At 31.7% G+C, this 14,620-nt stretch overlaps 1 protein-coding gene across 2 annotated transcripts in view; it reads left to right on the forward strand.

The window, feature by feature from the left end:
• The window catches only part of SelT (selenoprotein T), an 80,606-nt gene that overhangs the window by 22,306 nt on the left and 43,680 nt on the right, over positions 1 to 14,620 (forward strand). For both annotated transcript variants that reach the window (XM_085822273.1, XM_085822272.1), the window contains exons 2-3: positions 9,118 to 9,205; positions 12,810 to 12,955. In XM_085822273.1, coding sequence (XP_085678399.1) covers positions 9,118 to 9,205; positions 12,810 to 12,928 — 207 coding nt within the window. In that variant the 3' untranslated portion in view covers positions 12,929 to 12,955. The remainder of the gene's footprint in view (positions 1 to 9,117; positions 9,206 to 12,809; positions 12,956 to 14,620) is intronic.

Raw genomic sequence — 14,620 nt, forward strand, 5'->3', positions numbered from 1 at the left:
CCTCCCCCCCCCCCCCAATGCTCAATATGGATTTTCTGTAGTCTTATTTTAAATTTAGTTATTGGAAATTTTATAAAGACACGTCTCACATAAATTCATCATATGCATTTAATGTATAAAACAAAACCACCTTATTTTCTCAAGCTTCACTTAAACATATGGACATATGAAGAATAATAACTATTGAAAACCTTTAAAAAAATTCAAAATTAGCTCTATAGGCTGTTTTTTTAAAAAAATTAGAGACAATTTAGAATTCAAAAAGCAAGTCCAGATATAGGCCTTATCACAAAGACCTTGTGCAAATCATGCCAAAAATATAATGTAACTTTTATTGCCAATATATATAAGCCTTTCTCTGTCGGTCAACACGGAAAGTGGGAATACTCTGGTGACATTTTAGCTTCCAAGTATGACTTCATTTCTTCAGCCACGTGATCAAAATGTTATTAGGTGTGTTAAGGCATCATGCGTTCACAACACCATCCAGATGATTCAAACAGCAATTGGTGTTGATCCATCTCAAATAATAGACTGCTGGAAGTTCTTTACCATTGCTGATGCAGTAACTGTCATCAAAGTAGCAGTAGATGAATTAAAGCCAGGAACAGTCAATTTGTGCTGGAAGGATTTGTGGAGTAAAGTCATTTATGATTTCAAACATTACTCTGGCAGTAATAAAAAATGAACATAATAATATAAACAGCAAGAAAAGTTGGTGATGAGATGTTTATCAGTATGATAACAAAATATATGAAAGAACATATTAATATACATCATTAAGAAAGAACTAAAGAATGAGGAGTTGGAAGTCTTGCTCATTTCATCTATGGAGGAAAAATGTATAGAAATATTTCAAATGGCACAAAACTTAAAGGAAAAAGTAATGGATTATAATGCTTTAATGGAGCATAACATTAAAATTATAGGCATATTAATGGCAAGCATGCAGCCTCTGTAGCAAACATTTAGCAAATTGAGAAAGCAAAAACAAGAACTATTCACTCTATTCTTTGGTAAGATTGAAAAAACATGTATTGACCACCAAAGGCTCTAAATCATCAACATTATTTATGCATGACATCATCTTGTCGTCATCTTTTTCATCTGCTCAGACTTCATGATTCTAATGATCCTTATGCTATTTTTCTTAGTTTAATACAAACATGCTATCATCACATAACTGTACTCATTTTTTTTATCTATATTAATGATCATTACAGCAACAAGAAAAATGAAGATATCACTGGTTACCACAACAAGCTAGTAGTATCCTTTTTCAAAAGCAAAATTTTCTTTATCTATTATATATAGCTATGTGTGTATAATTTTTATAAAATTTGCAAAAGGGTAAACTTTTTTTTTTTTTTTAACTTCGTTGATTGTCATTTTTGTTGGGAAAAGAACTATTTTAATTCTTAGCATCTTTTAAAATACTTCATTATATTATACAGGAATTATATGTTTTAATTTCTGGCTCGTCTTTTATGATTTGGCTTAAATTTTCATATTCCCTGACATTATACATCATAGGGAGAGAAAGACTTAATGTAGAATAAATTTGTCATTATTTTCATTATTGCGTCAACAGTACACTATATGACTAGGCCGCTGATTTTAAAATCTGCCTATGAATATTTTCATCGCGTTCCCATTTTATTATTTGCACTATCCTACACAAGCCACATGCCAATGAGCCTATTAATCTTAAACTCTTTCCTATCCACTTTTTGCTTTAGTGTTTGTATTGTGTATAAAAAATTTATAAAAACCAAAAAAAGTATAAAATATACAATACAAAAAAATTATAAAACCTAAAAAATATTTTTTTTCTAAAGGTTTTATTGTTCTTACTGGATTCTTTTATAAGAGGAAACTTAAAATAAGGAAAGTAGAAAAAAATATCAAAATCAATTCGGATTACAATCAGAAATAACTTTAAACACCTATATTAAAAGACGAAATTCCATCTCTTTATCCAAACAATCTTGACTGTATTAAGTTCCATCAGGATAAGGCTACAAACCATACCTCTAAATCTACCGCTTTATGTTTTGCAAAAAGTGATACAGTCAAAAGTCTTTAATCCGGACTCGTCGGGACTTCGGCGATTCCGGGTTATCGATTTTTCCGGATTATAGATCATCAGTTTAAATCTGGTAAGATGGCATGCAGAAATTATAAAACTAAAAATATGAAACCGTAATTTATAAAATAATGAGCAATTATGATCTAAAGGGTATCCAAATTTACCAAAAAAGAAGCCTAATATTTATTTGTTTACTTTATTAAACATTTCTTTTAACGCGCGGATGCGTAAAGCATACCTTACTCATAGCCGAAATTAGAAAATTGCAACCAGAAAACTATGTGATTTGTATTCGTGATATTTATAATGACGAGGAATTTGATTTAAATCATATCAAAGACGGAGTACATCGAAATTAAATACTACATTTAGTAAGGAATTATAAGCCGACTAAAATAAAAACATCTGCCCTGAAGATAACAATAGTGTTGACAGATCAACTTCCAGTTCATTGCGCGCCGCGACGTGCCCCCCGCGCAGAGCAGCGTGAAATTGATAAACAGATTTCGGAACGGTTAGATAAACAAAGGATATGCTTTTATCCATTTTTTGTAGCAATTCGTTTTTTGTTTGATGGACATCGAAACATACTTTCGTTTTCTAGATCCTTTGGGAGCTCCAGAATCGGAAACTTTTTTTGACATAATCGAAAATTCAAGCTTACTTTTAGAAAATTGCTCTTACAGTCTGCAAAAAAGCCGGATCCAATTTGAAGATTAAGGAACAACACAATTATCAACATTAACTGAAATAGATAATTAGATAATTTTAGCTTATACCGTCCGTCATGCATTAAACGCGCACGCGAAAACGTATTCTGCACTTGCGCAGATGCATATGTGCATTCGTAAATGTCTTGCGCGCACGAGTAAAACGCCTATGCGCATGCGTCAATGCGGCGCATGCGCAGAAAGATTTTAGCTTTGAGGTCCGGATTATAGATCATTCCGGATTACGGGTGTCCGAATTAACGACTTTTGACTGTATATGAAACCGCAATTGAAGCTATTCCCTCTAGATGCATATCCACCAAATCTCCTGATGTGTCTCCAATGGATTAATGTGCATTTGTACTTTTAAAACAAGCTCTTTATACGTGGCATCCCCAAACATTGGATGGACTGTGGAACATTGTGAAGGAGAAGTGACATAAACAACCTTGATGTTTTCAGGAAAAGGCTTTTCTCTTACAAATCAAGACGTAATATGATGGTTCAAGAAAAGGGCTCTCAGACGGAATATATTAGAAAATGAAATTATAACATTTGTTTATATATATAATTCTTTGCAAAATCCTTAAAAGGATACCTGAACACCCCCTGCACTCAGTCATTTGCGATAGTTACGTTAAATTTTAAATTTCAGGTCCTTAAACTTTCTTGAGATTGTGGCTCCCTCTATTGAGCATCAAGTAAATCACTTATGCCAAATTTTTCCTATTTCTGCTCGCTTTTAGTAATTCTGATGTGGAGGTAAATGGTTTTGAACCATAGGCACTCCGAAATTTTCAAATCATTGGCATTGGCATATATGACTAGGCTGGGTAAACTTCATGTCAGTAGGAACCACATAACAGAATTCAGAAATGTTCAAGAGACACGGCTAGTTTTTATGAGGTATTATTAAATATTTGCATCTTTATGAACAGAGTAAGTAGAGCATTTGTATTGTTTTTAGAATAATGAAACAGTTTTATTTAATATAAAAATTGCTTTAAAATAAATTAAGGAGGTTTTTCCATTTTTTACCTAATTAATGTGATTATATATAAATATAAGCAGGTCATACTTACTTCTCTTGCCTTGTATTTAAGAAATGTGTCCCTACTGTATTTTAAATTTGAAACAGTCGTACAATGCAAATGAACACTTAACTACCTTTTCAAACAGGAAACCAAGCATTTTCTTCTTGTTCTCTTTCCCACTCCTTTGTTTATACTTGTTGATTGAAATTAACTGGAGTAAATTGAAATTGAAAGATGTAATGGTCTTTACAAATACTGCAATGTAAAAATCTTTTTATTTGAGTCATAAAGAAAGCACAATATTTGAAAAGTAAAGCTAGCAATTCTTCTTTATTGTTTATCTCATGCCTGTTGTTTTGAATAGAATAAAGTAAAAGACGCAGGAGTAACGCATACTGTGCAAAAATTGATCTGTAAGAAAGAAAAAATTGTTTTAAAAATAACTGTCATCTTTTCTAGGTTTTTGCTTAAAATTAACAATTTAATTTTTCCCTTATAAGTTTTTCCTAAGGATGAAACATTCAAAAAGTTCTAAGAATGAAGCATTCTTGAATCCAGTGAATATACTCTCCCCCCTCCCCATTATCCTGACTTGCCAGCTCTTCTGATTTAAGTAGGAGATTTCTGATTTCTAACTATACTTTCATGAACTTAATTTACAACATAGTTTTATCGACTTTCTTTTAAAATTTCTGGTGATTTTTATGTAACTTGACATAATATTTTATTATCTGAATCCAAAAAAGGGATTTGGGGCACATGAAGGCACTTGGTTTTTCTCTAGTTTACATGTAAATAGAATACCAATGTTATTTCATCACTGAGATATTATGGTGCGCTTCTGCTTTGTGTCCGAAAACATAGTGTTCCAGTTCTCTAGTGAACATCAAGCGCCGCTGCGGCTTACTTGTCATGCATTAGCCAATAAGCACAAAGCAAGATCAAAGTTGTTATTTTGTTCGCCTCACCGCTGAGCATTGTGAGTTTCATGTGCTTTTGAGGAAGAGTTTAAGAAAATGCAATCTTTTGTCTTAGTTGTCTGCAAAAAAAAGGAAAATGCTCATGTTTTTTTCAATAATCATACACTATTATTATTTCTATTATTTCGTCTAGGAAATGTTGAATGTGTGTCCCAATTGCAATTTTTCGATTTCGCATGCTCAAAAGGCCCGTGATCTTAAACCTGCATATGCAAAAACGCAAGGACAAAGAAAATTGTATTGAAAAAAAAATTTAATGAAATTTTAATCAAAACAAAAAATACAAAAACACAAAGAAAATTTCAGGGAACAAAGGAACAAAAAGTTGTAAATGCAGAATGCCTTTTGTGTACCTTTCTACTGGAGCATAACCTTCAACTGAATGTATTGTATCAGGCTATCATGCTACAGCTTTATTTAGAAAACTGTTTCCCTGATAGTGAAATTGCTAAGAAATACTCAAGTGCAAGGGAAAAGGCTGCAGTTGTTAAAGAAATGCGTGTAAAAAATAAATCTTCAGTATTAATTGCATTAAAACAGTTCCATCCTGCCTCTCTATGGATGGAAGCTGTAATACCAATAGAAAACTGTACCAAATTGTTGTTTCCCTTTTTAATCTAAAGTCTTCAGAAATTGAGTGTAGTTTACTTTCTGTTCTCTCTTTAGAATGAGATTTGACAGGCTTAAATATAGCACAGCTAATTATTAAAACTTTAAATGAAAATGCAATTCCTCTGGATAATTGCTTGGCACTTTGTGCCGACAATGCACCAGTAATCGTAGGCTTGAAGACTTTTGTTGCAGTTATAAAAAAGCATAATTTAGATTTGCAAATTATGATGTGCACCTGTTACTGTCAAATTTAGCAACAGAAAAAAGGGGCAGCTGTTTTTTCAGTAAATGTGATTGAAGACATTATAGATATTTATTATCTTGAAAAGAGTTCTAAAAGGAAAGGAAAATTGAAACAATTCCAACAGCTGCATAATACTGAAGAAAATTTTGAAACATATGTACATTTTGGTTATACATTAGTATTTAGAGAAATGTTTATTTAGAATCTCCAGTTAATGGGCCATCAATTGTCTGTTGTGATATGTCAGATGCCAGTCATGTGCTGACATAGGAAAAGTTATGTCTGATTGTTTGTTCTTCAATTCAATTGGCATTACATTTGCAGTACTTTACGTTTGTATTGCCATGGAGGGAAGGATTTAGGGAGGGGTGCCTTCAAGGAGGAATTTCTAAGGGAAACTGGCTGATATACATGTTACACATGGGGAAAACACCCATGCAGCCAGCCCATTCGCGGGATTCGAACCTCGGACCGAACTACCAGTGTTCAGCGGATTTTCAGCGTTCGGCCGCTGGTGGGCCAGTGGAGGGAAGGTTAGAAACTAGTTGTAAATACATGTCATTTCTAAATAAAGCAAAGTTTTGTTTCATGCAAAAATTATACAAGAATGGCATTCGTTCTGAAATGCATAGTTTGTAATAATATCATTATAACTGCCTTGTAATAAATTCATTTGTAATATCTATATTTGTTTGTGATATAGTTTCATGCAAAAATGATGCATGATATTACTTGTTTTGTTTCATTTTTAAATACTAGTAACAATGTTATGTGGCAGAGGAGAAATAATTCTACTTCGAAAGCTGATCACATGCTGGCACGTAATCTTAAAATGATAAAAGTCCTAACTATGAGTGTAATAACCATAATTATCTTTTATTACCTGTTTTAAATCATATTTCTCATAATATGTAATTTGGCATATGAAGTACAGTCTACTTAAGTGTCAGGGAAATAACTATTGACAAAACCTTGCATGACCTAAAATTAAAATGTTAAACTTCACTGAATTTATATATGTTGTTCAGTCATTAGGTTACTTTGAAGCAGTAGTACAGGAAAAATGAGCAATGCACTTGCCACAACTAAAACCTGGACCTCTCAGATATGAGCCTTTATACCATGAAGGCATGCTGGATGGAGGGAGAAAATACCTTACAATGTTATGTGGATAATGTGTTCTTGCATTTGCTGTTATCCATATTTTCAGTTAAAATAGCAGCAGTAAATGAATTATATGCAGATATGCATACAATAATTATACAGATTATGTAATAATTGTATAAAAATTATACACAGATATGGCCTGTGGAATTCAAATAGTATTTTCCTCCCTAACCCCTTAAAGAAGTTATTATTTCAGTGAGCAATAAAATCCTGTTTGTTACAAATAAAGATTAGAAAGTTAGAAAGATAAGTTATTTTTAATCTAAAATGCATAGAACCGTCAGTATTATAAAACTGCATTGCTCATCAGCATAAAATTATAAAAATTAATAAGCTAAATTAATAATCTTTATAAATAAAATGTTTCTTGTACACTGTAGGTATATCAGTTGCAAAATTTCTAACCCTTTTGTGTACTGTTATCTGCATCAAAAAGAAATGCAAATAATGATATGTAATGTAATTGTTTTTTCTGCCTTCATTGTTTGGTTTTCTTTGACTATTTGAATGAGGTAAAAAAAATACGTATCAGTCATTAGTACATTTTCAACATACAATGTAAGTCAAAATAAAAGCCCTAATTTCATAGGTGCACGCAAAATGTAATAAATGTATTCATTAAAATTGTACATGCATACAGAGGCAATATAAGCAAGTTTTAAATGTACTCCTCGCAAATTTTCGACGTGCACTCCTTTTAATTAAGACACAATAACACGCCGAATAAATACTAATATAATTTTGTAAATATAACGCTGATTTTTGTTGTTTGACTTCTAAATTATGCACTCCTTTTGTTATACGGCATACCTTAAGTCTGAAATGTAATTCTTGCCAAACCTTGTGTAGCATGTCTATATCAGTGCTGGTGATAGCAGCTATGAATACAGGCTGTGAAATCAGTCATGGTCTTTGAACGTGGAGGCACATACATGCAATCTCACATGGGGTGTGATCTGGGGATCGTGGTGGCAAGGCAAGAGTGCATTGTCTGTGGTAGGTACATGACCAATCCACTATTTTGATGTGTTATTGAGGTAGCTTCGTGCTTCAGTCATAAAATGTGGTAGTGAATGATACTGCTGCAGAATAAAGCTAGGCATATCCTAGCTGTACTGTGGGAGAAGCTATAATTTGAGCATATTGAGGTACTCTTCTCCTGCCACAGTGGTTTCAGAAAAAAAGAATTGACCGTAGATAGTTTCATGGGATATTGCACAAAACACATTAACCTTAGGGAAATCACATTGGTATTGCACTGGCACATGTGAATGTGTAGTACCCTAAATTCTCACTTTATGCTACTTTACTAATCCAGAAATGTTGATTTATCACTGAATACTAACTTTTTAGTAATCCGTCATCCTCCATGCATGTCAGACATTTCTCACATAAAGCTAAACAATGTGACACATCTTTGGGTTCAAAGTTGCACCAACTGAAAATGATACAGTTTAATTTGCAAACATATCCTAAGAACACTCCACACAATTTTTTGGGCTACTCCCAGTTCTCCTCCAGTTTGATATGTTGATTTTTGAGGACTATTCACATAGCTGGCTTCAATACGTTTAACTAAGTCTTTCTTCTACTGAAGGACGACCTGTTGATTTTCGTTTACAAATGCAACCTGTCTCTTGAAATTTTGCATACCAATGACGAATAGCCTTATGATCTGGCACTGTTAATCCATATTTTGTTCGGAACTGGTGCCGAACAGTGACGATAGACTTGCTATCATGAAAATCAAGCACACAAATCGCTTGCTGTTTCGTCGCCATTTTACAAAGGAGTTTTTTTTTTTTTTTTTTTTTTTTTTTAGAGGGGGCATTTTGTTTTCACAGAAACACTGATGATGATTGGCCTTTCATTGCCATCTGTTGGCAACTATTCAAAACTTGCATATATTACAGGTTCTACATGTATGTACATTTTTTACGAATATATTTATTGCATTTTGCACAGTACACCTATGAAACTGTGACATTTATTTTGACTTATCCTGTATATTCAACCAAAACCTTCTTTCTTCTTTAATTCCTGAAACTATAGAATGATAAAGCCTTTTATCTCCTGCCCCTTCACATGAAAATGTTATTTGATAAAGCAACTTCTTTGAGGAATTAGATTATAATTCACATTGTTGTTTTTTTTTTAATGTATCATTTTATTTCTCTATTAAATACTAGAATATTCTTAATATGCATGATAATATTTAAATTATATTTGCTAATTAATTAATTGCTAATCCTTTTATATCTTTTATATTTATCTTTTGAAGGTGTATGCTTGTTTGATGGTTTTCTTCTTAAGCAACACAATAGAAGGTCAACTGATCTCAACTGGAGCATTTGAAATTATATTTAATGGTAAGAAAAATAAATTCATCATTTTCTACATTTTTAATTATCTGCTTTGAAACATTATGGTAATTATAGAGTTCTTAATTTTTTTATTGTAATACAGAGTAATGTAACAAATATTCTGAAGTGTTAACATTAATTTTGTTGTTTACAATAGCATCATAATTTAAAAAAAAAAACTGAGTAATGGTGTATCGGATTACTGAGCCTCAAATCAGTTATTTTAGAATCAAAAGAGAGGTGGAAAAGTTGCCTGAGAAACCAGGTGTATCATTAATGCAGCTAGCCAGTTTTTAATCAGTCATAAAAATGTATAATTTTCTCTTTGTTCTTGACAAGTTAATTAAAAAATACCATTTAAATAGAAAGAGTCATAAGTAATAATAATTTGATAATCAGTTTGAGAATCTGTTGTAGCTGAAGTGATATTTGATTTTATTTCAAGTCATAAATAAAATATTTTTTGCTCTCTGAAAATAACTCGAGATCGGGATGTGTTTAAAATGTTAGTATAGTTTGGTAATGAATTTTGTGAAAGTTTAAATAGTTTTCCATAATTGCCTATAGACAGTGGTGTTTCTTAAACTAGGCTATACATTCGCACACCTCATGTATATAATTATCAAGCAGAGCCTGGTTGCTGAGTTTTTAGTTATAATGATTGTTATTGTATTAGGTGATATGAGGTAGAATGATGGTAAATGAGAAAGAAGCATTCCAACTTGTTTGATGATGAGAAGCCTGTAATATTCATTTCAAAATAAAAATATTTTATGAAAGCAAAGTAATTTTGCTTCTTTAAAAAGAGAACCCCTCAAAATGCACCAAGATTTTCTGTAAAATTGATATCTGTAAAAAGCTGGATTTTTTACTAGTTATTGATAATTGGAAGAAAATTGGTTAAAAAAATATAGTAATAACTTTTTTCCATCTGTTAGTTTTAAAATTCCCCATGCTTTTGATAAATTCAGTTTTAAAATTATTTTCTCCTTTGTTTATAAGTAAGTTTATCACTTTTTAATTCTTGGGAAATTTATAGAATTTTCCTGTTGCTGGAATATATTAGGAGACTGAGACATTATTAAATTTTTTTATTGAATGTGAATTTTATATCAGAAAAGATGTAGGAATAAAACTTCTGTTTTTTATCTTTCTTCTTTTAACTTTTAGTATAATTGAATTTAATTCATTCTTTTGGTGAATTACATTTTCTTGTAGCTTTCTGTATTTCTTCAAAATGTATCAAATTAAGTTCATTAATTTGTTGTCTTAATTCCAGTGTGTTTAAAAGTTAAACATAGTACTTTTTCTGTCAACAATGCTGATTTTTAATCTGCAGTTTGACCATACCGAAATATGGAAGCCATCAACTTAATTTATCATTTTATTCTGTTGTTAAACCTTTTTTTTTTTTCAATTTATTTATTTGAATTGAAAACTAGCTTTTTTGGGGGGTTTGTTATTAAAAAATTGTTTCCTCGTTGTAAATATACAGTCAAAAGTCTTTAATCCGGACTCGTCGGGACTTCGGCGATTCCGGATTATCGATTTTTCCGGATTATAGATCATCAGTTTAAATCTGGTAAGATGGCATGCAGAAATTATAAAACTAAAAATATGAAACCGTAATTTATAAAATAATGAGCAATTATGATCTAAAGGGTATCCAAATTTACCAAAAAAGAAGCCTAATATTTATTTGTTTACTTTATTAAACATTTCTTTTAACGCGCGGATGCGTAAAGCATACCTTACTCATAGCCGAAATTAGAAAATTGCAACCAGAAAACTATGTGATTTGTATTCGTGATATTTATAATGACGAGGAATTTGATTTAAATCATATCAAAGACGGAGTACATCGAAATTAAATACTACATTTAGTAAGGAATTATAAGCCGACTAAAATAAAAACATCTGCCCTGAAGATAACGATAGTGTTGACAGATCAACTTCCAGTTCATTGTGCGCCGCGACGTGCCCCCCGCGCAGAGCAGCGTGAAATTGATAAACAGATTTCGGAACGGTTAGATAAACAAAGGATATGCTTTTATCCATTTTTTGTAGCAATTCGTTTTTTGTTTGATGGACATCGAAACATACTTTCGTTTTCTAGATCCTTTGGGAGCTCCAGAATCGGAAACTTTTTTTGACATAATCGAAAATTCAAGCTTACTTTTAGAAAATTGCTCTTACAGTCTGCAAAAAATAATAAGCCGGATCCAATTTGAAGATTAAGGAACAACGCAATTATCAACATTAACTGAAATAGATAATTAGATAATTTTAGCTTATACCGTCCGTCATACATTAAACGCGCACGCGAAAACGTATTCTGCACTTGCACAGATGCATATGCGCAGTCGTAAATGTCTTGCACGCACGAGTAAAACGCCTATGCGCATGCGTCAATGCGGCGCATGCGCAGAAAGATTTTAGCTTTGAGGTCCGGATTATAGATCATTCCGGATTACGGGTGTCCGAATTAACGACTTTTGACTGTATTTTAAATGTTTAGGATTTGTATTCTAAACAGTTGTTGAAGTGTTTTTAAAAACTTGGGATTTGTTATAGGCTATAATTTTTCTTCAAGAAAATGCATTTTGTCAGAGCTTAGAATTCAGACAAATAAACAGATATGGAATTCTGTTTTTTGAAAGAATTTTTAGAAGTGTCAATTTAAATTATGTATACAGCAAAATTGTCTAAAGAAGGAAATTAGTTTAAAAGTAGACATATTCAATGTGTCAATGCCAAAAAGGAGGAATTAGCTGCATGACAAAATTCATATGGGGGCAGAAAGTTAAGTGTGGTCAACACTTTTTTATTAAAAAATTGTTCGCTATTAAAAAAAAAGTTATGGCTTTTTAATTTTTAATCCATTTTAGTAATATTGCATGTTGAATACTTATTATGAAAATATTTGTCTATATATCCTCTGTAATATATCTGTATAACTTCATTTTTCATAACTGTCCATATACCTCTCAGATATTTTAATAACAAACTTAAATAGATTTGTCTATAAACTCTGTCATAGTTTTGTTTATTCATGCCCTTATTTCAGATATGTAAAAAGTTTTCATTGTAGGTTTGCTGTGTTCAAATATTTATTGATAAGCAAAATTTGAGTTACATAGGAGCAAATTGAAAAAAAATCAGCTGAGGTGATAGTATTAAATGAAAAAGTATTTGAATTGATCTTACTTGGCTTAGGATATCCGTTGTTGCTGATTGCAATTAAAGTAATAATGCTATTTTTGAGCCCATATAAAATTTTAATGGAGCTCATATTTTTTTGGCCGTCGATAATTTTATATGATGATATTTATTTATCAACATTGCCTGTAAATGTGATAAAGAGCAGAAATTGGATTGTTACACTTTTGAAACAATGTGAGGCAATGGACCTGCTAGAATGGTTGTGAGATGAATTTGATAATTATCTTGACTTTCCTTGCAAAACTTTAATATGCAGAGCACTTGCAGAGTCATAATCACATAAAGCACTTGCAGAGTGGGAAATACATTTGATAGAGCTCATTAATAGTAAAATAAGGCTTTTTAGTTTTTTTATTGACATCAGAAATTGACTTAATTTATTTTGTAGATGTGCCTGTGTGGTCAAAGATTGAAACTGGTAGAATTCCATCTCCGCCTGAGCTTTTCCAGATTATAGAAAATCATAATTTATTTAGAAGTTCGAGTCCATCATCACTAAATTTATAGCATATTAAGTGATAAATTTCTGTGGAGGTAAGCTTATAAGGATTGGCTTTTAGTTGTAAAATGTTAAATGCATATTTCATAAAATATTTTGTCATAAGTTGCTTTTAGAATGTAAATAATACTTTTTTTATAAATGAATATTTTTATTTATTGTTTAATATGTTTATTCAATTTTAGACATGTTTTAATAGGTGTCATAGCTTTTTCTGTAATATAATGTTATTCATATGGAAATCTTAAGTATTCTGACAATCATACCAGTGCAATTTTCTGAAAATTACTTGTGTTTCTTTCATTTTGACAACTTAAAATGTTTATACAAGGTGGAGTAGAAAAATTTGACAAAATTGAAGCAACACAGAAAGCACAAAAACCTATTTTTATTCATGTTGTAGCTTTATAGTTTAACGTATTAGATCATTATACAAAAAAATTACAGGAAATTGAAAAAAAAATTAGATAGTACTAATTTCATTAATATTAAGTTCTGGAAAAGACATCTTGAGAAAGTCGGTTATTAATCATTCGATATCTGTAGTCTATTTTAGTAGCAAAACTTTGACTAACTTCATGAGCATCCATTGTGGTATGCAGCATCAAAGTTTGATATGATTACCGCATACCTTTTCAAGACCATCAGCCAGTGAGAGTGAAAACAGAATGATGCACTGCAATGCTAAAGGACTTCCTCATTCCAAAATCACAGAAGGTGCATAAACCAAATTGACCTGTGGTTTCAAAAGGATATGACAATAACCCATACAACTAGAGATTCAATAGAAAGGTTGGGAAAGATGTTCTCTGGGCATTTATTTTTCCAATGTGGATATACTATATTGTATGGCCATCTATGTAATTTGATCTTTTGGCTTGTGAATTTTTGCAGTGATGGTGCTTAAAATTAGATTGTGCATCAAGAAACCACATTCCGTACCTGAACTAGAATTAGTCATTTAATTTGAGATAGCTGCCTTATCAAGTGAAAGGCTGCTAGGCGTTATGGAAGTTTTCCTGATTGACTAGCAGTAATGCCATTTTCAGAACTTAATATGGTATTTTCTGATTCTCCATACCCCGATTGAAATGTCGCGAAAATGTATTGATGACACAATCCACCATCTTGGTAGAAGTAATTATGTGTTAACCCACGATGTTGCCAAAAAGTGTTTTTGTGATAACATACACATAGTACACAGGTTTTGAATTCACGAATTTGCACTTTTGAAATTCACTGGTCATTTTTCTGATTAGCATTTTTTTAATTGAATAAGTTTATTTTTGTAATAACAAATTACATTGGGTTTAGAGAGTTTGCCATCTGATGGGAGGAGAAAAGCACTGCATTTCGTCAGAAATATGGCATTTTGCCTAATATTAAGGAATGCAAAAGCTTGCATTCTGTGAAGTTGTAATTCTTAACCAAATTTCATGGAGACGCAGCATGAAAAATTACAAGCAAGGCATTAGATTGCAGCTTGAAAACTGGTTTGAAGTTAGCCATATCTCTTTTTTTACCACTGTTTTCTGTCGTGAACCATTTTCCCTGAAGAACTGTGATTATCTCATGAGAAGTGTGCTTGTCTTCTGGGGGAGTTAAAAAATAGGTGACACTGGATGCATCGTTGAAATAGATGTTAAGATACTCAAACATTTCTCTCTAAAGTTTGCACATGCTCTTCAAAGCTGCCAGTG

This window comes from Stegodyphus dumicola, chromosome 8, assembly GCF_044657685.1.
Source record: "Stegodyphus dumicola isolate Sdum_Otavi_A_Nest chromosome 8, ASM4465768v1".
NCBI lineage: Eukaryota > Metazoa > Arthropoda > Arachnida > Araneae > Eresidae > Stegodyphus > Stegodyphus dumicola.